We start from the raw sequence: 27,548 nt of genomic DNA on the forward strand, positions 1-27,548 counted from the left end.
TAACTTCCAGGATTCACAAAGTCAGGCCCCTGCTTCGCTCCAGGAAAAGAAAATCTGTGGTTCTTCTGGTGACCGTATCAATGAGCTTTGTGTTACTGTCTGTCACCCGTGCTATAACTCAGATCATCCTCCGGACGACAGACATGTACACTTTGGACCGCGATGACTATGACCTCAGCATAAATATAGTAGCAGACACTGGTACCATGCTGTGCCTGAGCAATGCTGCTATTAACATGTACTTGTATGTCTGTACCCAGACCAAATTTCGTCAGGAGTTCTTAGCATGTGTTAGGCAGGTACCATTTTACTGCAAAATGAAAGTATAGAGAAGAAAAGCAACATCAGTATCTTAACCAAACATTACTACTGAATCCTCGTGAAAGTTTGAAGAGGTGCAAATTCAAGTGTCATGAGATGAGAGAAATACTTTCATTGCAGTCGTAACCAGATAATGACTGTTTTTCTCAAGAGACAACACAGCCTTTAATTGTTCCAACACGCTATAAAAACTGCTTGTTGGTGTCTTGATTACTGTGTTTCATTCATTCTGTCCCCATAAAGTAAATTGATGCCTTTCCCATATGTTGACAAACCTGACACACATTTCCAGTGTTTGACGTCGGACTCTAAAATTCAGAATTAATTTCCTGCAATTGGTTTCCAGAGTGTCAGCAAACAAACAAGATGCCCTGATTTGACAACTGTTATCACTCGTGGCAAGGAGGTTTGCAATCCAAGTACAGATGTGCAAAGATTACTCAATCTGATAAGCATCATAACATAGTTGTAGTGAAAGGTACGGCCTTGTTTTTTTTTCAGCAAAGCAAACATGACAGTTTTATATATTGTTTTATTATAAGCGTATGTTGTATAATACAATGGGTTAATGTTTAAGCATTTCTGAGAATTAAGCCATACCACCAATGCCTGTTTCGACTAATTAATGGAATCAAGACGTTTTTTTCATCTATTATTTTCCCCAAATAGCTCAAACCCAATGAAAGAAAAACTAAAAAACAAAACCATTTAACTTCTATTTGGGACGTGCAAAATGCTAATTGCAAATTGGCATCAGTGTAACTAATTCATATTTTCCTCTTTTAAAGTGAATATTTTGTATAATTCCTTATTGGACATTATACTCTACAGAAACTGAGTGATTTAAAATTTGCATTTGATGAGTTTCTTTTTTCATGAGGACATATTCATAAAGTGTCCAGTGACACTGAAAGGAAACCCAATTAAATTAACATTCCTGGATTTAAACTACACTAGTTCCATCATCAAATGGTAATTAGGTGATCTAAATTATGTGAATCTGCAGTTTTAGGTGAGATCAGTACATGTGTTTGCAGCAACATGGCGATCAATGTCACCACTTTGGGCAAATGACCTATGTCAAAATGAATTGCGACTATGATTCTTCAACCCAAAATGTAATTACATTAAGGCCCATGCAGACAAACGAGTCATTTTAATTGTTGTATGTGTAGCTACATAAACGTGTATGTCTGACTGTTTGCACAGTCTCTACAAACTGACCACCGAATGTTGCATGAACTACTTAGTAGACGTAAAAAGAGGAAAGTGTTCTGCTTATAGATAAAGTTGTAAAAACCAGAGACAATGAAATATCTTTCTTTAGCATCTGTAAAAAGTAGTCTGTTAAAGGTACAAGCACAACACTGGTAGTCAGTTTGTATGACCTTCTAACAAGGTGGCAGTGGCAAGGAAAAGTCTGTATAAAAAGTTCTTCTGATACACTTTCTGCACATTTACAAAGTTAAAGTTAATTTTTGTCTGTAGTGGAAAGGTGTCTGAGAGCCTTTTTATCGGCTTCATAATAATTAATTTTGATGTAGGAAAAATGTCCAGGATGGAACCAGGTTTTAGTGCCAGTTTGCTGCAAATGTTTATTCTTCTCTGACACATAACTGCTTCAATTCATGACATTCTGTTCCTAACAAAAGGTTTACACTTCTTACCATCGACAAATAGACCTACTTTGTTTTTTTCTTTTTAATCCAACTTTAGAATGTTCCTTTAAATTGGTTGTTAACAACATGGACATAACGGTGGAGTCAGGAGAAATGGGGACAAACCAAACAGCTGAAGTCGTTTGACTGCCATAATCTCAAATGCAGAATAATAATAGACCTCATTGTTACTGTTGGAACGGTAATGTAGCATCAGTAGCATCAGCCATGGGAAGATAGCTATTCCTGTACCAAGTTTAAAGATGCGGCCTATTTTGTTTTTCATCATAATGTCATTGTTTTAATTCTGCTTGTTTGTGTTTGTAATGTTCTTTACAAATATGTGCAACAATCCAAGAAATGAAGTTAAAGTGCCACGTGTAATGCAGACATGATACGGATGGCATAACCAGAAAATTCAATGAAAGGGTGAGCTAAAGTAATTGGGTGGAAGATCAGTATTGTATAAAGACAAACACACAACACTGGGGAAATGTAATTTTAAACCAACCCAGAGACTTCAAAACAAAAACTTGCTAATGTGATTAACAAATCATAAAAATAGCAGATGAAACGGCAGGTCCCCACAATGACCCCACCTTGACACAACTGAGGCTGCACTGTTGAAAGGTACAAGATCTGAATTAAAGCTTAGTACATCACTTAAGAGAGAGATAAAATACAGCAAATCAAATGAAGACTTGTTTAGGAAGTTACGGACAAAAAAAAAATCATTTGTTTTGTTGTGGTGACATCACTGATGCTAAATAACACTGCTGCGAATCCTTAGAAACAGCATACTGGCTGATTTCGGATAAACTGTTTGATTTTTAAATGAATATACGTTTCTTTGTGTTTGTATTTTATAAGAATTAAAAACTGTAAAATTGAAAATGTGAAGGCTAAGGTATTCAATTTAAATAATTTAAAGTATATGACCTAAAAGAAAATGAAAATACTTGATCATGTGGCCACTTCATTAGGCAATTTTCATGCAACTGGTTAAAATAATTTTTCACTTTCTAACAATAAATTATGAAACAAATGTTCTGAGATGAATATGGAAAACATTTGTCATCCATGGCCACTATAAAAAGTAAACCTAATTGCATTATTCAGAAAATGATTGGTCACACTTTCTGTTGGTTTCTGTGGGAGCTGCCTGTGCTCGCCTCATGCACATTCAGTGTGTGTGTGTGAGCCGCGATAGGCAGAGCTTCCTCTGGTGAATGGAAGTAACAAAATGTGCAGCTACAGCGAACCAGCTCAATTTCTGAGGATGCAACAAAAACTGGTGTGGGATGAAAACGGGGAGAGAAAACAAACAAAAACAACAAAATAATGGATGCTGCAAGAAGAAAAACAAGAGTTAATACTGGTGTGGCTTCCTCAATGCAACAAGTGAGAGAACAGAAATGACTGCAGAGTGACACCATGATGACTGTATTTCTGTTCAACAGGTAATGGTACTTTGATCTATTCACATAGCTTATTAAATCAGCTCATTAGCATATTAATGAGCACAGCAACAAATACAGATGTGTTTCAGTCTTTAGCTGAAACAGACAAAAAAAAAAAGAAATCAAGTCTATGCTTACCTAATCTCATAATAAATAATTTTATTCTGAAATCCAATTGTGAGTCAAAGCATAAAATCAAGTGGACTTTTATTTCTCTTTAGAATACAGTGAAAACATCCATATCATGGTTACAGGAGGGCTGTTGCTGTCATCAAGTGAGAGGCTGAATATGAAAGTGAATCAAGAGCCGATTTTTATTGAATTAATGGTCAACAGTTTGCAGTCTTTCCTCACAATGTAGCAGCTTTAAAGGCAGGAAGATCAGCTGGCACAGCAACCTGAAACATTACTTTTTCTTGCCACTTTTAGGAGGTTTGTCCAGCCCCTGGATGTACTTGCGAGGAATTTGATAATGATCTGAAAAAAAAAAATAACGTTACTTTGTTTATTCAACAAGAATAAGTATCCGTGGTATAAAAGAACATAAAAAAAAGCACAGGTCAGGCCATCAATAATAATAATAAAATGGAAAATGATCTTGGCCGGGTTTCCCAGATCCGACCTCTCTTAAGGATTTAAGAGAGGTTCAAAGAAGGTTTCACTTAAGAGAGAACCCTAAGATACGGGTGTTTCCCAGATTACTTCTTAACACCGCTCTTTAGTTTCGCTCTTTCAGAAGCTCTTTGGAGCAGCTGTCCGGTTCTGAAACCAAATCAATCGATGCCAGGCAAATCGATCACCGATCACTATCAGCGCATTTTCACACGCAGCACTGCTGCCTAACGCACTAATTCCCTGCTGCCTGTGCGTTATAATGAAAAATTAAGATGATAAATATAATTCAATGACCCTTTTTCATCCAAACGGTGCGTTACTCCGTTATTTCTGGCTACAGTGAGGCTTTTTTTCCCCACACGCATAGACCGGGAGGAAACGTGGTGGGCGTGTGTGTGCGTTCAAAAACATGAGCCAAGAGAAGGCGCAAATCGCAACGTGGAATTACAGCAATCCCTGGTTTTTCGCAGGGGTTATGTTCCAAAAAGAACCCGTGATAAGTGAAATTCTTTTTACAATTATACAGGGCTTCAGATTGCGATTCATCAAAGGATCTCGTTCTTCAGCTGCTGCTTCCCTGTCATCACATGTAGGTGCTCGGGCGCGGCGCAGGAGGATCGGTGTCCCGGCTGCCTGGACAGCGCGGTCCGACAGTACGTCCAGGGGACTGAAGTGCTGACGCACCAATGCGTTCATATAAACAGTTCTGCTTCGCGCACGGTGACGCAGTTGATTTGCAGCGAGAACATGCTGTATAGCAGCCAAATTATCAAATAAATGATATTCATGATGATCGTTTTATTGTGCGTAATGCATAAAGCATATACAGGAACACACTTGTCATTCCTTATTTTTCTTTTTTTTCCCCCTTTGCTGTCACCAATAAATGCTAAACAATATAAATCTAAAGTATAAAATAAATCAAAATTTGTGCGGGGTGCATTGTTTTAATATCTCATTACTTGGTGTGATATTGATTTGCCTGACGCGGCTGGATCTGTGAGTCTTTGTTCACTAAGATGGTTGTAAAGACTGGGTCAGCAGCATCTTTCATTTCCTTCTTAATGAAAGAGATACTTAAGCTAATAGCGACTCTGGGAAACGCGATTTTCTTTCACAGGCTCCTTAAGAAGGTTTGAAAGAAGTCTTTCGCTGTTAAGAACTACTTAACTGATCTGGGAAACCCGGCCCTTGTCATTACTTAGGTTCAGGTAAATACAACCTCTGATTAACAACACCTGACATGATGCAGCTTGTAGAACCACCTGTTGGTGATTTGACAGTGTGCCTGGTCTCGCTGTCATGTTACACAATCCAAACTCAGCCAAGCTTTTGCTCAAATTTCACTCTTGAATGCTTCTGTGCAGATGAGTTCAGGAGACTCAGTGGCTGCAAAGTGCCCACTTCCTGTGGCTGCAACATGAGATAAAATCGTCTCCCACCACCCGTTTGACATCTGGTATGAGGTGTTTCTTATTATATGCTTGGTTTGGTTGGCAGCAAATGTATTTCTGTGCATTACTACTGAACACTATAATCAAGTTGTCATTTACCTGTGGTTGAAAATATTCTGACATGTAAAAACTTGGATTTGAAAGCTTTACTATCTTTTTCAAGTGACTTTATACAATAGTATCAAGTGTTAAGTTGCATACCGATCAGCATATTGCCAGCTTGATGGACCTGGTTGCCTTGGATTTGGACCAGAACTCTGTCCTTGGTTCCAGGGACAGGTTGGATCACAGTGCTGGCCTGGACTCTACGCTGTAAAGCCGAGGCAATAACTGCAGGATCCAAACCATACGCCTCCAAGTTCTTTATTACGGTCACCTAAAGGGAGCATACGCAAACAACGGGAGTTAAAGCAGTAAGTTATACAAGGTGACATCAGTCATGATGGTGGATAAAAAAAAAAACAGATGACAATGCAGCAATACCAAACGCAAGATTGAAGTGATATAAAAAACATCATGCTTGTCAAAACATAAAAATGAGACACTCATTCTTCCCGCTCAGTAAATCTTTTAGTTAATATCACGATTTATTGAGGCCATGCAAGTGATGCAACTGTCTAACAGAAAACATTCTTCACACTATTATAGAGAAATGTACAACTTTTACGCAAGGAAAAGGTTTTATGATGCTCACAAGCACCAATGCTATTTTAGAAACCCAGTACATTTTAGAAAATAAATGCACCTTCAACAATACTCCCTCAACTCGTACAGAATCACATGATTTCTGCCTATGGTTAGTTGTTACTATATAGTTCTTAAAAGGCTTGTTTAAATCCAAATAAGTCCTAGTATGCAGTACATTGGTGGCTTGTCCACTTAAAAAAAGCACTTATTTTTGCTAGAAAAAAAAGGAAAAAAGACTTGATTCCTTCAAAAACTCATAAAACAATCAAACCTCAAAGAGAAGGATCATTGTTTTAATCTATCAAATGTCATGAAAGAAAAACCATGAAAGAAATGGCAGAAAGTCATATCTAAAAATGTTTATATATTTACATATTAAAAAAAAAGATTTGACAAAAACACACGTATAAGGAAAAGGAAAAACAAAATATATATATTTGTGCTTTTATTTTTAATTATGTCAGTTTTGGTCCTCAATACTTTGGCGAAAAGAGAATACAATTATCTTCATAAAACTTCACCACTTTGTGAATATGCCCACACTCACTTGGCTGTTCTTGTGGTTCACCATCTCAGTAAATAAGTCTTTGTACAGCCAAAAAGGCATAAAATTTAGTGTTAGTGGTTTGGGTGGAGTGTGTTACTTATTGTGGTGCATCAGAGCTTGAGATTCTGTCTGAAGAGGATTTAAAAGTAAAAAGACACATGTAATCTGTTACTACTGTGATAAAAATAGGAATTATCCAGAAAGCTGCGCTGCGCTCCTTGAAGCATCTTGAATTGCTTTGTTGCTGAAATGTGCTATACAAATAAACATGCCTTGCGCTCAGAAAGGAAAATGCAAGAACAACATTGTGACATCTCAATAAAAATCCTGTATTCAGACAGATTTTGCTCCTTTTTATTATGTGTGTTGTCTTACTGATTTGTAACAGAGTTAAGATCCCAGTAAAGTTTATGCAGGACACTGCTGTCTCCTACATTTCCTACAAGTGTTCTGACAGTGTTAAATTTTTGCATAAAGAATAAAGGTGTGGATTTGTATAAAATATTTTTGATTTTATATCTGCTAATAAGAGAAATGGCAGTGGGCAGGAAGGATCTCATGTAACAGTGTGCGTTGCTGCAAATCTGAAGAAGTCCCCAACTGAGTTGTGAAGAGGATGGTCAGGTTTTTCCATGAGCATTTTCATTTTGGGAAGTATCTTCTTTGCACATTCAGGTCCAGAGGTCTTGCAATAAGGGCTTTAATACAATTAAACTCATCATCCAGGAAGCATCCTAACCGGATGCCCAAACCACCTCAACTGGCTCCTCTTGATGTGGAGAAGCAGCGACTTTACTCAAAAACCCTTCCGCATGGGGGAATTTCTCACCCACTCTCTAAGGGAGAGTGCAGCCACACGACAGAGGAATCTCTGCCTGTATCGGTGTTCTTGTTATTTCGTTTACTGAAGAAACTGCCCTGACCCGCCTGTCAATCTCTTTTTTCACTCATGAGATTCTCCACTTGAGGTAGTACCTCATTCAACACCTGGAGAGGGTGTTTCACCCTTTTTTGACTGAGAAACATGATTTGGATATGCTCATTCACACCCTTCAAACTGTTCCAGCGAGGGTTGAAGATCATGAGCTGATGAGGCCAACAGTCCTTGCCTGTTCCTGGAACAGTGAGAAAAGGCAGCCCTGACGAAGGCCAGCTGTCATTGGAAATGAATCAGACTTCATTGCCTGGTGCGCTTGGTGCGTTCACACTGAAAGCTGCATCACTGTCGACGCCTGCAGTGGGCGGGGCCTGGAGTGGGCGGGGCTAAAACTGCACTGCAGAAGTGGAAGGAACAGTCTACACATATCTATATATAGCGTGCACATCTTCAGTTTCCTATTTCACCATAGATCACACTTTGGAAAGCCTTATTTATATTTTAGCGTTATTTCCGCATAGATAAGAGTGAGTTTGATGCTCTCTTTAACAAGTTTGGTCCGCGGATAAACAGCAACCGTCAGAGCCGTTGGTGCCGGTGAAGCTGCAGTGTCTGTGGTGAACACTGACACACCGGGTCCCAGCGGATTTGGTCATGATGTTTAAACTGTGTTTTGTGATTAATAAGCACGGTTTTTAATTATTTTGCGTTGGATCGATGTAGCAAATAAAATCATTCGGACCATCCAGATCCTCACCCATCAGATACGTGTTTCACGTGAGCAGTTCAGGTAAAAACGGCAGTCAAATCAGCAAAAATGTCAGTTTGCTGGATGAAATATATTAATTCCTGATAAAATAAGTTTGTTAGTGCACAGCTCTGCTCCTGTACGCATGAGAATGAGTGCACGTTTGTGTGCACACGAAAGTACAATCTGCATTGAGGGTTCTCGCTGCGGGAATCCCGGTCTGTGATTGGACGACACTGCTCCCGTTGCCTCCGCTGCTCTTGCTGCTCTTGCTGCTCCCGCTGCGCGTTTTCATAGAAAATTAATGGCAGCCGGCTGCCTATGATGCCTGTGACGCTTTCAGTGTGAATGCAGGGTAAAAAGGGGAACCAACACCCCAGTCTGCCTATCCAGAGGGGCTGAGACGTGTCGACCAAGACAGCAATACAACATCCTTGAGGAACTTGAGCAGACTACATACATCCCCGGAGTCCTGCCCCCATGGAGCTTTGTAACTACCTCGACAGCCTCAGCCCCAGTGATGGGAGCTCACAGATACACCTTCCACCGTGCAGGAATAAGATCCTGAAGTAACGCTTCCATGATCAATGACGGCCCCAGTAAAGGTCAGCGGCACCCAGTGGAGCACTGCTTTCCCTTCACGACCCACCAAACAGTTAGCAAAGATCTTCTCTCAGCCCTCAAAAGGCATAGTCCATGACCTCACTGAACTGATTTAAGTTTTTCAATTGCCATCTTGGTTGTCCAACCAAACTACATTACGACCGTTTTCTTTAATGATGATGCTTGTATAGGGGAAGACCTCTTTTGTTTAGTGATGAATGAAAAGATGTGCTTTCTATGCATACTTCTCTCAGTTATGCTCATTAACATGATATCTGTACTTGATCAAAACATTTAAAAAATACCAACTGTCTGTATTTTGCACATTATGTAATTTTTTTTACAAATGTAGTCACCTTCTTGTTAGAGCCCCGAGAAGCCACAGAGATGTCTACAGGCTCAATATGACCTTTCTTTATGATCGGTGCTTGTCCAGGGAAGACAACTTGATAGCACTCCTGCATTCTTGCCAATGTCCTGTGAAAAACAAGTTTAATGTTTAATCTACACAATCTACAGACATCTCTGAATTGTACCTGCAAATATTATTTTTATAAACTATTACTAGCAGAGTAATCTATAGCATGTGATCAACAAAAATGTTACCAAATGGCACCCAATACACAAAAATGCAAATACCGGGTACGTGCTGGGAAAACTTGTCTAGATGAATCTTTACTACTTTCATGGTAGACAATTCTGATTTATTAAGATTGATAAGGAGCCCAGAGTATAGCTTTTAAGTGGGCTCAAGTACACCTCCAGAAACAGTAATATTAAAGGGGCCCTATTATGGCATCTAATACCTATTTTAAACAGGCCTTGAATGTCTTAAAAACAAGCTTTTGATTTTTTTTGCTAAATAAATGAGAAATTCAGCCTCTGAACCATGTCTTTATCTTCCCATTCTCTAACCTTATTCTCTGTGCAGGATTCTGAGTGGGCGGGGCTATGATAATGAGGCTCTGTGCTGATTGGCTGCCTGAATGACACGTAGCAGGGGAGGGCACAAAGACAGAATACAGACATTTGTGTTGGTTTTTACAACCAACAACAGAGCAATTTGCATGTCTAGCTCGAACAGACGCCATCATGATACACGGCTACGGAAAAATGGCGGAAGCTCCGGCCGACGGAGTTTTTGTTGTTGTTCTGGCCAGAGTTAGTTGTGGGCGTGGTTTCACGCATCGCTCCAGTCGTTACGTAACGACGGGAGCAGAATCTGAACGGCTCGTAGAAGCCACATCACACTGGATGGATCATCCGGGCGGCTGTACAGACACTGCAGAATTTGGTTGCTTTCCTCCTTCTCTGAGTTGGCAGGCTGAGGGGAGACCACTTTATATATGTTAAAGCAAGAGAAAACGGTTTTCATAATAGGTCCCCTTTAAGTCGAAGCAAGAAAAACAGCAACTGTGATCAGTCTGCTTGGTATGCTTTGTCTACCCAGCATGCTACTTTGATCAAATACAATTCCAGCAGACAAAACCCAAAATATAATAAGTGGTAACTGTATTGGACTTTCATAATGCAAGGTTCACCGATGGGCCAACAAGCTTCACCATCTGCCCAAAATATCCAATCAGAGTTTGGGAATCTTTTAATTATCTTATATCCAATTAGAAAGGAAACTTGAACTCAACTATACTGTAAATTCTAGACTGCCTTCTACACCTCCTCAATAAAGCAGACATCCAAAGGGCATCCAGGGCATCCAAAAGTCTTCAATAATACCAGAAAATGTCTCTGGATTTGCTGCTTATCATTTTTCGGAAACAAACAAGCAGACACAAAAGTCGCTACAGTGATCTGAAAACTCTCTGAATCCAGCGACAATGTCTAAATTGACAACACGGTGTATGACGCTGATGTTAGTTTCTGATTCGTCACACGGCAAACGCACCACTTGATTAGCTGAAATCATAGCCGTAGGAAGTGGGGGTGCTGCAGCACCTCCTGCTGGATTAGTGTGTCAAGGCACCGCCGCCAGTTGAAAGAAAAAACTACGGTAAGTAAATGCAATAATGAATGTTTTAACATTTTTTCAAAAATGTTGAATTTTGTTTTATACACAATATAGATGATTTAATACAGTTCATTAATAATAACAAATAATTTTCAAAACGTGTTTGACTGCGCTGTGCATTGTGGTTATCAGTTATCATACGAGGTAGCCACACATTGTTTCAGCTACACCTGGTGGCTTTAATCGTTGAAATAACGGCAGCACAGTAACAGATTAGGTAACCCATACAGTTGTGTCTGACTGCCAACATCAGTGGCCTCCTCGGAGCGCACGCTCTCCAGTTTGAGTGGATTAAAAACAAGGTTACGGTCTACTATGACACTTTAGACATGAATGCTCTCATGACAGATTTTGTGTCCATGACAGCTGAGAGTCAGTCTGCGTTTGGAGTATTGGAGGAGGCTTAACGTAACTGTACTACAGCTCCTCGATAAGTGATTGGTTTGTTATCAGCTGCCGCCGAGGAGCACACAATGTCTAGGTGGATATTCATCAATTAAAGATGTGTCTCTTCTGTGTCAAAGTGAACCGTAACCATGTTTTTAGGTCCACCCTTTTTTTGCTACAAATACAAGCTGTGGTTTATGTCATCAGTTTGATTGCCTAATGTACCTGTCTACAATATCTGGTTTACATTAGCCTAAATAAACTGTGTGGTGTTTAAATAGCGTGATCATATATCGCTGTCTTTTGTTTGTTTGGAAACCTCTCTTCAGCACCCCCAACCCAAACCATCTTGCCTTGTTTGAGATTCTGGTTTCAAGGTATTAAGTTACAGGGTAACAACTTCTGCATTTCCGCAAAAATAAGAATCGATATCAGTCGTGTGTTTGAGCTCAAAAGCAAAAACAATTTCTTAACCAACGTTCAGAAGTAACAACAGGAGACCAGGAAGAAAAAATAAATAATCATAAATAATCATTCTCTGAATTCCATCAGTGCGGTTCCATTGCATTTCCAACCACCATGAAATATTTTCCATGTAAACTGTCTTTTCAATATATAAATAAATAAATAAATAAATACACACACAAGTTATGCTTTACCTGCTAAAGAGATCATCCCATTTGAGAGACTCAACCTCCTGGTATTCTGATTTTTCCAGCAAGCAGTCACAGAGGGCAGGGTTTATAGTCACATAACTGGTCAGAAAATAGAAAGGGAAAAAAAATACAAAATTAGACAGATGGAGCGTTGTTAAGCAATGTCAGCTCCGGAACAGACTTCATCTAATTTAATGAAATCTCCAATTATTGAATCGTTTCACACCTGAAGATTTATGCACTTTTATTACAAAACAAGAAATTAGATTGTTTTTCAGTGTCAGTCCCATTTAAACATATTAGTTGATTGTAATGAGGTTACATGGCCACGGGTCAGAGCTAGATTTGCTTAAATTGTTAACCAAGGCAAGATACAGTTCTAATGAACAAGAACGACTTCCATGTATTCAGCCAACTCGGATGTTCTTTGTCTCTAATTCCAGCTGACAAAACAAAGGGATTTAATTGTAAGAAGCAAATAATACTTGGCTATCCTTACAAACCTGAAAATTAGCCAACGCATGACTTTTATCAAACTCTTATAACTGACGCACTTGAGAATTTAATAACACTGTTTCAGAACTTAATAGTCCTCTTACTTCTTGTTATGTTCATGTACCAGCTCATTCTTCTTCACATATTCTGTGATGACACTTCTTACTTCGGCGGGGAGCATGGTTGTTCCTTTCCTGCAGAAACACCAGAGCAGACGTCAGTCATCAGGACCTAAATGTGTGAATGCTAGAAAGGCTTGAAGCCATCTCAGCTCATCTGCAAATGGGGAAAAAAATAGTAATTATTCTTATATCCAGGTGAACGAGAAACTTCCATCTTAAATTTTGTGCTTTTTAAGGAAAAAAATGTAAATGAAGCATTAATTATTCATGTCTGATCATTGTAGACATTGCAGTTTGTACTGCTGGTGGGCAGCATTACATTATATCCTATTACATTATATTATATTACATTTATGAGACCTTAAAAGAAAAATAAAGCCACCTCTGTGACAAAATACATCTTGGATACAAAGTGAAGCCTTGGGAATAATGGCTGCTTGAGGCTGCTTGCTTCAAGCCACTGATTTCAAGCCAGACCTTTTGGCAGCTCTAGATCAGGAGGAATTTTTCTCCGTTCGTCTTACAGAGCTGCTTTGGCTCAGACATGCTGAGGTGGATTTACTTTGAAGGGAAAATTAATTTCCAGATTTACCTCAATGATGACAAGAGGCCCTGAAGCAGTGAACCAAGGCCAAATCATGACGCTTCCGCCACCATACTGCAACATCAGGTGCAGCGTTGGTAAGCTATGCACTTTTAGCACCACACATTCTTCCAAACAAACTTCACAGCCAAAGCATTGATTTCTTTTTTTTGGTTGCTTTTCTGTTCTTTATTTTTGATAGAGGGCGTTGGCTTCCACTGCAGTGTTCTGTCATGGACACCATGTGACTTCCATATGGTACACTTGAAAAGAAATGTCTGCCAGCTACAGTGTTGTTTTACATTTTGGGTGGTTGTGTGTGTACATTCAGTGGCGTCAATTCAGTCAAAGCTAAGGTATGGCAAGGTTACGAGTCTCAGAACTTAACTACAGTATCAATCAATATGCCCAGTATACTCATCACATAAGTCTGCTATGTAGCTTATCTTTGTGGTCAAGAAAATTTGAAATTTTTCAAATGCAGCCTCCCTCACATCCTGCTAACTATGAACACTACACTTAAGGCTGATTTATGGTTCCGCGTTACACCAACGAAGAGCCTACGGCGTAGGGTACGCGGCGACGCGTAGGCTACGCCGTCGATTTAACGCAGAACCATAATTCAGGCTTTACGTGCTGATAACGCAATACACATCCGTTTCGGCACAGACAGCAAGCGACAGAGAGTTAGAGAGCAGAAAAGGCGTATCTGACAAACGCCATTTAACTCATTCTGTTCACTTCATCCACTATGTCAGTGCAACAATATCACGTGGACATCCCAGTTTAACTTAAAACAGTTAAAGTCCAAATGCAAAAAGGAGAGGGAGGGAGCAGAAGAGAGAAAGAGAGTAAAAAAAGTAAAATATTTCCCTTAAACAGATTTATAAGAGGGTAGGGTGATTTGATATCTTACCTTAAGATGAACTTGCATAATTAATCCATCAGTGGCTAACAGCCTCGTTAATAGCCTGACTGGGGCAACATCACTTTGTTTTTCAAAGAAAGAAGGCAATTGCCTTCTTTCTTTGAAAAACAATTGCGGGGTTGTCTGCTTTCTTTTCATTTTTGTAATTTTGTAAGTTTTGTAAGTTTGTAAGTTAGTAACACTGCAAAAGAGATTTATAGCGACCACTGTCGTCAGGGACGCTGGGACATCAATCATCCCATCATTTCAAAATATGAGGGGGGGGGGGATACAAGTGTTGGTAAAGATAATACCTAGTGAAATCGATCATGTTGTTCTGACTTGCATTTGTAGTTATTTTATAAGTATTAAATAATAGAATAATCAATACAAATAGACAGAGTAATTCCATAAATCTATTTAAAAAAAAAACATTTACATTTTCCCCTGAAGCCAAGGTGTGGCGCAGTGCTTCTCAAAGTGTGGGGCGTGCCCCACTGGTGGGGAACGGAGACATGTCAGGTGGGGCGCGACAAATGGGAGGACATTTTCAATTTCATGCCTATTTTACTATAAGTGCTATTGACAATAAAGATAAAACATAGCACACACAAACATAGCAATAATTAATAGCTAAACCGTATTTTCGCGACCATTCGGCATGCCGTGTGGAATCCCTCAGTTTTGTGTGTAATTCGTCAAGATTTTTGTTGGGGCGACAGGGCAAGTGGGGCTTGAAAATCGCCACTTGTTCAAAGTGGGGAATGACGAAAAAAGTTTGAGAACCACTGGTGTGGCGGCTGCCATACCTTGCCATACCCAATTGACGCCCCTGTGTACATTATGTACATTATACATTGTGTGTGAACATTATGCATTTGTGTGTTATTGTGTTGTAAATACAACTCATACCACATTTTAAGACGAACAATGCTGAAACTAATTCATAAAATATAAATATATAGAATATTAATTTCCTTTCTTCATGCTGGTTTATATATCTCTTTAAGTGTGCTGAGTAGGATTCCAACAATGAGCCTTTTAATCACCGAAGAAGCATGGTTTTAACTTAGCAAGTTTTAATTCAATGTTTTACAGTTTACACTTACTGGGAGATGAGCTTTCGTAGATGTTTTGCTAACCTGCGTCTTACGTTATGAAAAGCTAAAATGTTTGTTTTTTGAAAGAAAAAGTGCTACCTATGACTTAAGTGCTCCTTACAGTTAAAAGTGCATCCCGCTTTGGGAGAGACTAAATAAATGTAGAAAAATTATGATTCGTCATTTAACAATCAGAAATCTCACTTTGCTGCTCAGTTTGGAAGAAAATAACCTTCTCTTATAAAGGATATTATTGGGGGAAAAAGAAAGCAAAATTGCAATATAAGGGACTGTTGAAGTTGATATAAAGTTGAATTTCATGATGGGAATGCTTTGTTATTTCTTCAGAAGTGTGAAGAGGTTAAGATCACTCGGAGCAAAGTTCTCTCTTCAGTGCCACAGGATTTCTTCTAAGTAAACAGATTCCACCTCTGCAGTGATTCCAACCTGCTGTGTAAATCATGCAAACATGAGGCTCTATGGGGAGTGGGGACATGAAAAGAAGAAAGAAAAAAAAAAAAAAGCACACGCGAACACACCTCTTTTTTGCATCTAAAAAGAGAGGCTCCAGACGGGCAGGCACAGAATACAGAATTGTAATTTCTGGGGGTTGGTACGTAATTTCTCCTTCTTCTGCATCCTGCAAAGGAGCTGCTTCAACATCTGTCTCCTCTGGAACTCTGAAGGAACGCAGTCTACAAAATGTTTATGTGATACACAGGGAAAAACAGAAAAAGTCAGTTAAACATGAGCGGGTGCAACATTTGAATTTCAGCCAATAATGTCTATAAACTAAGTTTTGACTCACTCTCGATGTTTCCACTCCACTTCCACAATGCTCTCCACACCCTTGGTGAGTTCTTTCACTCGCACAAGCTTATGCTGCTGCTGCATGACCTGTAGAAACTTGGACAACTATTGGGGGGGGGGGGGGGGGGGCAAATGCAGTTACAAATTGTTTCGCATCAGGTTGGCAGTTAAACATCTATCTATGCTGAAGTGAAGTGGTTAATTTGCAAAATGATGATACCTTTTTATAGCTGGATCTCTTGATATCAAGTTGCTTTCCACTTGGGCTGCAAATCAGAGTATTGGTTTAGTACCAAATCACCTTTAAAGCCACCTTTGCACTTTCAAAAACATGAGTGGTACTTTACCAACAAGAGAACATGTGGTTGCGGAGAAATGTACTAGTTAACAGAGGGAGGTCCGATTTCTTCACCTTGCTCTTGAGTGCATGCAGAAAGCACTGCAGCAGCAAGGCATCCATTGTCTCTGCAAATTAACATTATAGCCTGCATCACATCTTTTTCTCTCTACTTTGTCTCATTCTACACAGATTTAGTACCACTGTTTTGTAATTCATATTTAAAATCCATGAAATGAAATGTTGAAATGATATGAAATGTTAACATTTTTCGAATAGCATAAAGGCAGATGTGACTACCGTAAATCGACTACCTTGTGGTGTTTTCTGGTCATCCTGGTTTTGCGCTTCTTTCTCATCACTAATTTCAACTTGGTCTTCCTCTGGATCTGCCAGCTTCAGTTCCTCACAACAGGCTTGATCTAAGAGAGTTTCACCAGAACTTTGCTGCTCCTCGCACTTCTCAACTTCTTCCTCGTTCTCACTGATGTCATATTCCTCTCCGTTCATGTCTTGTTCCTCACTCCCTGTATCTGGCAAAGAAGGAGGACCTGACTTATCGCCAAATGCCCTATAAAAAAAAACAAATGGAAAATGGAAACAAAAAAAACACAATTGAGTTTACCAGTCTGATATTCAGTGTCTTCCAAAGCTATAGACCCCCCAGAAATTGTTGTTTTTAAGAAGATTATAAATTAAATTGATGTCCTTTAGGACGTATGTACTATAATGAGCATACACAGAACTGGTTATTGAAGGACATTTTTAAGATAAAACATTGTGCATCAGTGAACAATCTCCCTTATGCTTATAGATGATGAGCTTAATAAATACTCAGTTTACACTGAGAATTCACATGGTTGGTTAAATTATATCATACGTGTCCAAGTGACACTTTATGCCACAAAGGAATACAACTATACAAGCAAAACAATTACATTTCAATTAACAGATGCTTTAGGCCAAAGCAACAACAGTAAACACAGGAAGCTGTAGAGTAAATACAGTTGTGGGTTAAAAGGTTAGCAGAATAGTTTTCAGGCAAGGAGGTGGAAGGAGTGTTTCGTAAAAAGAGAAATGAAAGACGAAGACAAAGAGGGCATCCATTGTCTTTAACAATGCTTCTTGGCAATTAATCTGATATTGTTGGAAATCCTGTTCTTTTACGTTTTAAATGGTTTTTCTTGTCTTGTTTTTTTTTAAGAATACATTTGTGGGTGAGCAGCAGAGGTGAGTAGGTCGGTTGCGCCCATGAAAAATCTGCCAAATCTTCTCTGCAATGGGGGATGTCAGAGACAGGCTGGGAGGTTGGTGTCCCAAGAAGACGACACCCGAAGAAGACCGTTTCCTCACCCTGTCAGCACTTACCGTAGGCCGTTTCCTACAGATTAGCGGTCAGGGTTTGTAGGCTGATATGGTCGACGGCTCTGTGCCCAGACAATCCATAACAGACTGTACACAAGTCAATCTCCAGTTTCATAGGGCTGCTAGGCCTGCCAGGACTGCCCTTCACCATCGGGCCCGTTTGCACTGATGTCGCCAACACGTGCACTGGATACTGAACATGAGGAGGAACATTATGTTCAGACTTGGGTCCAGATTCTGCTTACGGCAATTGGATCATGGGGTCAAGGAGTGGAGAAGACGCAAAGAACACTATGCTGCACCGATAGAGAAACATCTTTAGGTGAGGGGAAGTGTGATGGTGTGGGGTGACACCTCAGTACTATGTACAGTGGAGCAAAAAAGTATTTAGTCAGACACCAGTTGTGCAAGCTTTCCCACTTAAAAAGATGAGAGAGGCCTGTAATTTTCATCACAGGTATCTCAACTATGAGACAAAATGAAAAAAAATAAATAAATCCAGAAAATCCCATGGTCTGATTTTTAAAGAATGTATTTGCAAATTATAGTGGAAAATAAGTATTTGGTCAATAACAAAAGTTCATCTCAATACTCTGTTATCTACCCTTTGTTGGCAATGACAGAGGTCAAACGTTTTCTGTAAGTCTTCACAAGGTTTTCACACACTGTTGCTGGTACTTTGGCCCATTCCTCCATGCAGATCTCCTCTAGAGCAGTGATGTTTTGGGGCTGTCGCTGGGCAACACAGACGTTCAACTCCCTCCAAAGATTTTCTATGGGGTTGAGATCTGGAGACTGGCACAGGCCACAAAAACCCTTGGCCACTCCCGGACCTTGAAATGTTTCTTACAAAGCCTCTCCTTCGTTGACCAGGCGGTGTGTTTGGGATCATTGTCATGCTGAAAGACCCAGCCACGTTTCATCTTCAATGCCCTTGCTGATGGAAGGAGGTTTTCACTCAAAACCTCATGATACATGGCCCCAGTCATTCTTTCCCTACACAGATCAGTCGTCCTGGTCACTCGTCACCTGGTCACAGCAAAACATCCCCAAAGCATGATGTTTCCACCCCCATGCTTCACAGTAGGTATGCTGTTCTTTCGATGCAACTCAGCTTTCTTTCTCCTCCAAAAACAACAAGTTGTGTTTTTTACCAAAAAGTTCTATTTTGGTTTCATCTGACCATATAACATTCTCCCAATCCTCTTCTGCAACATCCAAATGCTCTCTAGAAAACTTCAGACGGGGCTGGACATGTACTGGCTTAAGCAGGGCGACACGTCTGGCACTGCAGGATTGAGTCCCTGGCGGCGTAGTGTGTTACTGATGGTTCCTTTGTTACTTTGGTCCCAGCTCTCTGCAGGTCATTCACTTGGTCCCCCGTGTGGTTCTGGGATCTTTACTCACCGTTCTTGTGATAGTTTTTACCCCACGGGGTAAGATCTTGCGTGGAGCCCCAGATCGAGGGAGATTATCAGTGGTCTTGTATGTCTTCCATTTTCTAATAATTGCTCCCACAGTTGATTTCTTCACAACAAGCTGCTTATCTATTGCAGATTCAGTCTTCCCAGCCTGGTGCAGGTCTACAATGTTGTTTCTCACGTCTTTTGACAGCTCTTTGGTCCTGACCATAGTGAAGTTTGGAGTGTGATTGTTTGAGGTTGTGGACAGGTGTCTTTTATACTGATAAGCAGTTAAAACAGGTGCCATTAATACAGGTAACGAGTGGAGGACAGAGGAGCCTCTTAAAGAAGAAGTTGCCAGGAATCTTGCTTTTTTGTAGGTGATCAAATACTTATTTTACCGAGGAATTTACCAATTAATTCAGTAAAAATCCTACAATGTGATTTCCTGGATTGTTTTCCTCCATTCTGTCTCTCATAGTTGAAGTGTACCTATGATGAAAATTAAGGCCTCTCATCTTTTTAATTTGGAGAACTTGCATAATTGGTGGCTGACTAAATACTTTTTTGCCCCACTGTATGTCCACAGTCTTGGACCAAACTCAGATGACAGCTCTCGCCCCCACAGAGTGGGTTTATCAGAGACCACCTCCAGAGTTTGGGAGTGGAGAGGAGGGACTGGTTTGCCAGGAGACCTGACCAACAGAGCAGAGTGACCAACACAACCACGTTGGCTGACTTGTGACAAATGCTGGTTGAAGAAGGGATGCTATCTCACAGCAGTGTGTGAGCAGGCTGGTGACCAGCATGAGGGAGAGGAGCCAGGCTGTGTATGGTTCTTCCACACACTACTGAGGCTCCTGTTTGTTAAATGGATAAATTCTTACATTGCCAATATATGTTGCCCATATAATTCAATCATTCAATTCACCAAACTAGAGTCAAAGTTGTTTGGCATTGGCAGAGAAGATTTGGATACACTTTGGCTAAGTTCAGGAAAAGAAAAAGAAAAACTCATCATTAATTGTAATAAAGGTGAAATATTCATTTAATACCTTTATTGATTTAATCTAATTGTGCAGCCCTACTATGTAAATTTATATGGATTCGGTATTTGGTAATTTTTTACCAAAATTAAGTATTTACAGTGACAGAAATTGTAGCACAGACTAAAAAACTAAAAAAATGAATAAGCTTTGTAACACAAAGTTTATTAGTCAAAATAATGAACATTTTCAGAAGTATTCCTTGATAAAACGTAACAGATGAAAGCTTCTTACCAGAGATAATCCATGTATGTGTGGAGAACACACACTCCTCGCCCTTTCATGCCCAAACTGCGCATCTCTGAAGTGGACACTGCAGCTTTCCCAACTGCAACAGGAGCCCTTCAAAAAAAAAAAAAAAAAAAAAACCCACACAAAATAGTTGAGTGATGTCAAATCTATATCCTTGAGAAAAGTGATGACATCCTGGCCAAGTCTTTTATTCTAAGCATACCTATTATTCACGACTGTAACTGCACAAGACTCCCCCTGCCGAACATCTGGAAGACCACTTGAAGGCACCACCACACCTGGCAGCATGAGATCTTATGAAAAGCACAATATTGTTTATTACTAACCCAGATGAAGATACACAATTTATCATGTTAAGAAAAATAGAAAGAAAAAAAGGAAACCTACCAGCTCCTCCGGCCAACTTCTGAAGCACAGGAGGCCATGTCCTGAACACTGGCAAGAGAGCCGGGCGGAGCCAAAGAACATAAACTAAAAAGTGCGACAATACACAACACTTAAGTCCTGAGCATTTTTTATTTTATTTTATTGTTGTCCCAGTCTTAGTTCATTTCATGTGTATTACCTGTTGGATGAAGTCGTTTTTCCAGTTCAAAGAAAAGTGGATTTTTCTGAAGAACATAAAATGTCACGGCTTCTCCCTTGTGTGCATAAGCCTTCACAACATTTAAGTCCTCTTTGTTGGGTATTAGCTCAGAAAGCTCATCAGCAGTCAATAAAGGAAATGCTGCCAAAAGATCAGCTTTGAGCTTCCTCCTGGATGCAGTAACACAAACATAATGTCTCATTCATAGGTTCAAGTCATAAAAAAATACATATACCTGCATATAATGCTTTATTTATAATCGTTTTCCTTCAAAAAAAACCCAACAAAAAACAAACTGCTTCCCCACCTGACTTTGCTGAGATTTTAATGAAACCTGTTTGTTTTAAGACTGATTAAATGGATGTCCTCTGCTGATGCCACAGAGTTCCAGATTAAGCTAAATAAAACCCATAATAGCCGTAAATTAATGGAACTAAAAAGATAATAAATCCTGTTATTAATGACAGTTGAAAACAAAACGTCACGTGGATATTAGAATACATACATTACAATACAGAAGTTAGTTTATATGTAAAACAATTGATCTCATTGATATTGTCCAAATTCTTGGATTTATTTATTTGTTTGTTTTAAAAGTCATTGGTGTTACATCCTGCAGATGTCTGAAGGATTGTGGCATTAACCTTCAACGATGAGAGAATTCTAATTTCATACTATTTCATTTCGCTACATGACATTTGAAACTAAACTGACTCACCTGTCTGATCCTTTGATTACGGTGTTGGATTTGACACGAAACGGTTTCGCAAACATCTTCTCAGATACCAAACTAACGTTACAGCGAATAATTCAGCGCGCCACTGCTCAAATAAAATCAGTACATGGTTTTTAGGGCAACTTTATTTGGAAAATATAAATATCTCGCAAGCATTTCGCCGACTTAACTCGTTGGACATGATGGTCCGATACGTATATATTTCCGTGGTGAAACTGTAGCGCAGCATGAGATACCGTTCCGCTGAGTGGCGAGACGCTTTACGAAACACAAAATGACCTCCAACCTTAAAATGAACTAACTTTAATTGATTTAGAATTTCTGTAATGACTTTACTTCATTAAACTGGCCAAAAAAGAAGGGATTTTCATTTCCACACAACAATGTCTTGCAAGCATATTTAAACTGTGGAACTGATTTAGATATCCCATTTCCCATATTGCAGTACTGAAATTCCGTGCATAAAAGGGTCAATTCGAGCTTTAGGGGTGCTGAGCACTCAGACTACTGGCCGGCGAAGCAAGATACATTTCACCATTTTGTATATTTTAACGCAATTTTAGACCATCATTCCCACATTTGTTAAAGAAAAGCACAACACATTTTATTTTGGGAGAGGAAACACTATGAGTAAAACCAATAAGAAAAGTGCATACCAAAATCAACTTGGACCCTAGGCGTAAAAGAAGCAGGCAGTTATTCGCTGCCTTTGTTTGTACACAGAGCTGCTCCAGGATATTGTTGTGTAACATGTTGTGTAACATGTTTTTAGTACAAAAATACTAAAGTATGTTTACCTTATACCTTTAATGTAAACATATCTGTACATACAAATATTGCAAACGGTATGTACCGGTTTAAATAATCTGTAACCGAGGCATTTTTATATTTTACAACTCCAAGCTTAAATGTAGCGTCATACTTTTTATTTTTATTTTCTTGTACTTTAAGGTTTATGCCCATGATGTGTATGATAAATTAAATTGTGAATTGAACGTTTTTCTTCTTTCTCAGCTTAACAGTTTCCATCTGTTTTCGTACCTGGTTCTTCCTGAGCCTGCACTGTCTCCTCTCATTCCCCTCTTCATCTCTCCCTCTTTGCACTGACAATCAAACACAAATATATTGTATTCAACTAGATGAAAAATTACATAAATATAAATACATTATGATAGAAATACTAAATTATTTTCTCTGCTTCTCACTTTTTTTGTACTAACCAAAAATAAAATAACAACCAAAGATTTTTTTATATCTAATAAATTATATAAATTGATCCAAATTATAATGATAATAATAAATATGTCACATATTCTGGTTTAGGCCAGGCCAAATCCTTTCCAAAGTATGGGGATTGCTGCTGTACATTTGTTGTTAGAATATATTACATTTAAACCATATACTGTATATGGTTTTGACATTTGGGCAGCTTATTAAACATAGACATGCAGCAAAACATAAAACATAAATCTCTTACATTTTAGGGGTGCTGAGGTTCAATTTGGCCAAAATGGGGCTGGAGTTTTGAAATTAATTTGAAATTAATAAATAATAAATGTAGTTTGCTTCAATAACCTTTTATCCACATCTGTTCCCTGTCGTTCTGATATGACAATTTTTAACAACAGTTCAGCTAAAAAATAAACAAACAAATGCCTAATGAGGCAACATTGCATGAGACAAGCTTTTTCTTTGGATGAACAACAACATGGCTTTCTTTCAGGGTGACATTACGTTTTTACCTACAATAAAATCTCTAACAATTAACCTTCCATCCATCTATAACCGTTTATCCTCTGCAGGGTCAGAGGGGTCTGCTGGAGCCTATCCCAGCTCATTACAGGGGAGAGGCAGCGGTACACCCTGGACAGGTAACCAGTCCAACGCAGGGCCATATATACAGACAAACAACCAGACACACTCACACTCACACCTACAGGCAAGACTCATCTTAGACTCATCAATTAACCTACTTAGTACTACCATTTTTTTTGGACTGTGGGATGAAGCCGGAGTACCCGGAGGGAACCCACACAAGTACAGGGAGAACATTCAAACTCCACATAGAATGACTCAGGAACCATCCTTCTGTGAGGCAACAGTGCTAACCACTAAGACACTGTATCTAACAATTAAAATAAAGTAAAATAAAATAAAATGGGCAATAAGTACCCCCGATGATTCAGTAGCTTGTAGATATACCTTTAGCAGCTATAAGTTGAAATGGTTGCTTCTTTTAATGACCTCATCAGTGTCTAACAATAATCAGAATTATTGTGTTTGACAAATTGTTCAAAAAGCCCTGGAGGGTGCCAACCCAAAAGGGTAGTAGATATTCTTTTAAATTATATCAATATTTCATTCATATTTCTTCAAGTATCTTAGACGCAGATGAGGGAGACCTGGAAACCTTTAACACTGCTATAATTTAGATTTTACAGAGCATGCAACTTCCTTGGATCAGGATAAAAGTATATCTCTATGAAGTGGGGTTTGAATAATATAAACATCTGTACAAGGATTTTTTATTTAATTTTATATGCATGTATACCACGTACAGGTCAAAGGAAGCACCAAACAACTGCAATGAAAATTGAAATGCTTTTGATAAATAAAGTGTATAAGAAGAGTGTATTGTGTAGTGTATTGTGTTAAAGGCGTAAAATCCTGAAGTTCTAAATGAATTGTACATACTGAATAACATCTGCACACAAAGTAGTTTTGAGCAAGACTAACATCATGTGCTTGCACCAAATGTTCCTTTTTGTTCTTATCTCCCCTAGTTCTTATTTTTAACATGATCAGGGAAGTTTCCTTCCCAGAAACCTGACTTTTTCAAAGTAAACAGGGTATCAAACTTCTTGCTTTGAGTGTGTCTGTGTTTTGTCTCATGCTAAAAACAAAAGGTCTGGGCGGTCAGGGCCGATCGTGGCTGCTTAAGGCCACCGGCGGCGAGGATAGACAGATCAGGTGAGACGTTCCTGTGGTAGGGCTGCTGTTAGGTAGAGCGACTTGGCGTGCCTCCATCCGCTTTCCAGCTGCCTGTATGGAGCGTCTGACACGTTGTCAGCCGCTCTTCTGTTCAGTTGTGTTGGCGGGCTCTCACTGTTCAAGGGCCGGTTTGGCGCCTCAAGGTTAGACCCTGGCAGAGGGTCTTGTTCGATCGGAGAGTTAAATTGTGGTTTTAACTTAACTTAGTTTTCATGTTCTGTGTGGTTCAACAGGAACTGAATGAGTCACAACTCTCACAGATTTTTGGAAGCAGGGCTGGGTTGCAAAATTCATATGCTCACATTTTGCATTGAATGTACTGAACACAAACATCATTTGGGGAGCTATCTGAAAACGGTTCCTAACAGATGAGGCCGAACTCACCTTAATCGGATTTAGACTCAGAAAGTGATTATCTACTTTCTTTCCCTTTATTTTATGATGACCTCTTCTGCTGTGGCTTCTTGTGCACTTTAAAAAACTCTTCTTTGTTCATCCCCCTTCCTCCTTCAGCTAACTGTGACTGATGTAAGGTGGCCGTGTTCCAGCTGACCTCCCAGGCCTGTTTATTATGCCCATTTGCAACATGACATCACACAGTACAAGGAACAAAACATGTTAAACACACTATTCAGGAAAGCTATAGGTGACATCACAGGGGGTTTGTCCAGTTTTCATCATACAATCTATGGATTCAACATCCACTCTGTAAAGATGAAATGTGTTGGGATTTTCAGGACAAGCTTGCCGAATTAATCTGATCCTGTTAAATTTCAGAAAATAACCCACCACCTGCAACCTATTTTATCTTTTTATTAATCATTTTTATGGCATTAGGGACTTCTTGGAAAAAAGCACGATGACGAAATATCTTAATATGATTTGTAATGTTTGTGATAGATTTAGTTGCAGGCAGAAATGTCAAGAAGAAAAATGCTCATTTATGTACAACATTTATAATCCATTGATAGTCTAATAAATGTGATCCACTTAATATTTTTTAAATCACATTAGGCTACAGTTTTATGTCCTAAAAATACTGCAGTGTTGGAACTGAGCTGAAGTTAAGCATACTAATTATTTCTGTTATATAACATCCTCAATTAGACTGAGGTACACCTTTCACTAATATTTCCCGGTGGGAAATGGAAAGTTGAAAAAATATGAATTTCATGCAATAGACTGTGTCTCAATAAGAAAATAATTTTGTTTGTTTAAACATCGAACATAGCAATACCTTTCCCCAAGGAAATGAAGCAACATCCGTCCATATTTTCATCCAGACCTGCTTCAATCATATTCAGAGGTCACATGGGTCTTCTTATGCCTATCCCAGCTGCCAATGGGAGAAAGTCGGGGGGTAGACCTCGGACAGGTTGCCAGTCCATCATCACTCTTGGCATTACATCCCTTACCCAGTCTCCTGCCTCTGTCTACAGCTAAATAAAGGTAACTACATCCTTCAAAACTACAATGAATTAAATTACATTTCATGTTTAAATCACAAGTTTTAGTTAGTTTCAGTGTGTAAGCTTATTGCATTTGGCTGAACTGTACTGAATGAAAGAAGCCCCGGAAGCGATGCATTTGTTTGCTACGTACTGTATGTTACGTACAGAATTTTTAGCATAATCTTGTGTTATGGTGGTACCGCAGGTTGTCGCTGCTCACCCACGGGAACTGGTTGAATAGGAAGTTTGGCCTGTCCTCGCAAGGTGCCAGTTTCCATGGGAGGCCAGGGCGTTTGCTGGGGCCATGCCATGGTTGTTTGCAATTCATTGTTTGGTGAGTGTGTCTGCTTGTTTAGTGTGTTAATGTTTGGTACCACCAGTATGCATGTTTTAATTGTGTTTTTATGGTATGACCACACACGGACAAGGGTTTAGCCATGCTGATGACCTGTGCCGTTGAATGGGAACTGTGCTTGATATTCGAGGCACAGGTACAGTCATTTTAATTGTTTTAAAATGAATTCAAGTATTTTGGATCTTGTCTGATTTCTACTGTATCTTTTTGTTTTTACAGTGACATTGCTTCCTGCCGTCCCTGTAGTTTTTTGTTCAGTTCTAGTTAGTCCGTCCCCCCTTCGTAGCCTGTATGCATGCAAGTTCACTTTGTAAAGGCAGAAAAACTAGGTTTTGCACATTGTCTGCACACTATCACAATGTTTTGCAGTGTTTTTAGCTGTGCTATTAAAAGATTGCATGCTGTTGGGTTTGCGGGTTTGTGGGGTTGCCTGCCTTGTACTTGTTTGTAGTTATTTTGGATCATAAGCTATCTGGTCAGATGCAGAGAAATGGGCCGTAGGCCTCATTGTTTAAATGTGTAAAATAAATTATGTAAACCTTTATTCTGACGCTGTCATACAGTGAAACATCTAAAACATGCAGGACACCGGCTTTCGAGGACCAGGAATGCCCACCCCTTTCCTAGACCATAGTACCAGATAGTGTCAGACTGTCCTGTTGGCTCATACTGTGGTGAGTGAGTTCACTCACCTCCCTGCCACACCTCCTCATCTGCTTCATAGCCCACACCTGTTTGGTGCTAGCTGCAGCTCCTCACTGCTCATCAGCCAGCCAGCAAACCAGCATTTAAGCTACACTGTGTGTTCACTCCGGGCCACATTGTCTTTGCAGCATGCGCTACTTTCCAACATCAGTATTGGATTGATTTCTTGGTTTCGACTCCAGATTGCCATTGATCACATCTTCTTGCCTGTGTCCCGACCTTCTGCTTGTCCACGATAATTCTTTCGTCTGCTCTCACTGGATGT

At 39.5% G+C, this 27,548-nt stretch overlaps 1 protein-coding gene across 1 annotated transcript; it reads right to left on the reverse strand.

The window, feature by feature from the left end:
• Positions 1-1,925: 1,925 nt before the first annotated feature.
• On the reverse strand, positions 1,926-21,964 carry eif2d (eukaryotic translation initiation factor 2D). Its single transcript, XM_061734820.1, has 15 exons — positions 21,764-21,964; positions 21,025-21,215; positions 20,847-20,930; positions 20,662-20,752; positions 20,442-20,549; positions 16,708-16,964; positions 16,404-16,521; positions 16,277-16,322; positions 16,055-16,161; positions 15,786-15,941; positions 12,639-12,728; positions 12,043-12,138; positions 9,327-9,447; positions 5,710-5,884; positions 1,926-3,916 (listed from the first exon to the last, which is right to left on the reverse strand). The coding sequence occupies exons 1-15, from the start codon at positions 21,817-21,819 to the stop codon at positions 3,846-3,848; spliced, it is 1,767 nt and encodes a 588-aa protein (XP_061590804.1). The 5' UTR covers positions 21,820-21,964; the 3' UTR covers positions 1,926-3,845.
• Between the last annotated feature and the right edge of the window lie 5,584 nt (positions 21,965-27,548).

The sequence above is a fragment of the Cololabis saira genome, chromosome 12 (genome assembly GCF_033807715.1).
Source record: "Cololabis saira isolate AMF1-May2022 chromosome 12, fColSai1.1, whole genome shotgun sequence".
Lineage (NCBI taxonomy): Eukaryota > Metazoa > Chordata > Actinopteri > Beloniformes > Belonidae > Cololabis > Cololabis saira.

What these genes read in the sequence shown, in the direction of transcription:
- eif2d (XM_061734820.1), bottom strand. Translation starts at nt 21,819, where the DNA reads ATGTTTGCGAAACCGTTTCGTGTCAAATCCAACACCGTAATCAAAGGA. An exon ending in GAAGTTGGCCGGAGGAGCTG is followed by an intron (nt 20,753 to 20,846) that starts GTAGGTTTCCTT and finishes GCTTTTCATAAG; the next exon opens with ATCTCATGCTGCCAGGTGTG. An exon ending in AGAGATCCAGCTATAAAAAG is followed by an intron (nt 16,162 to 16,276) that starts GTATCATCATTT and finishes CCCCCCCAATAG; the next exon opens with TTGTCCAAGTTTCTACAGGT.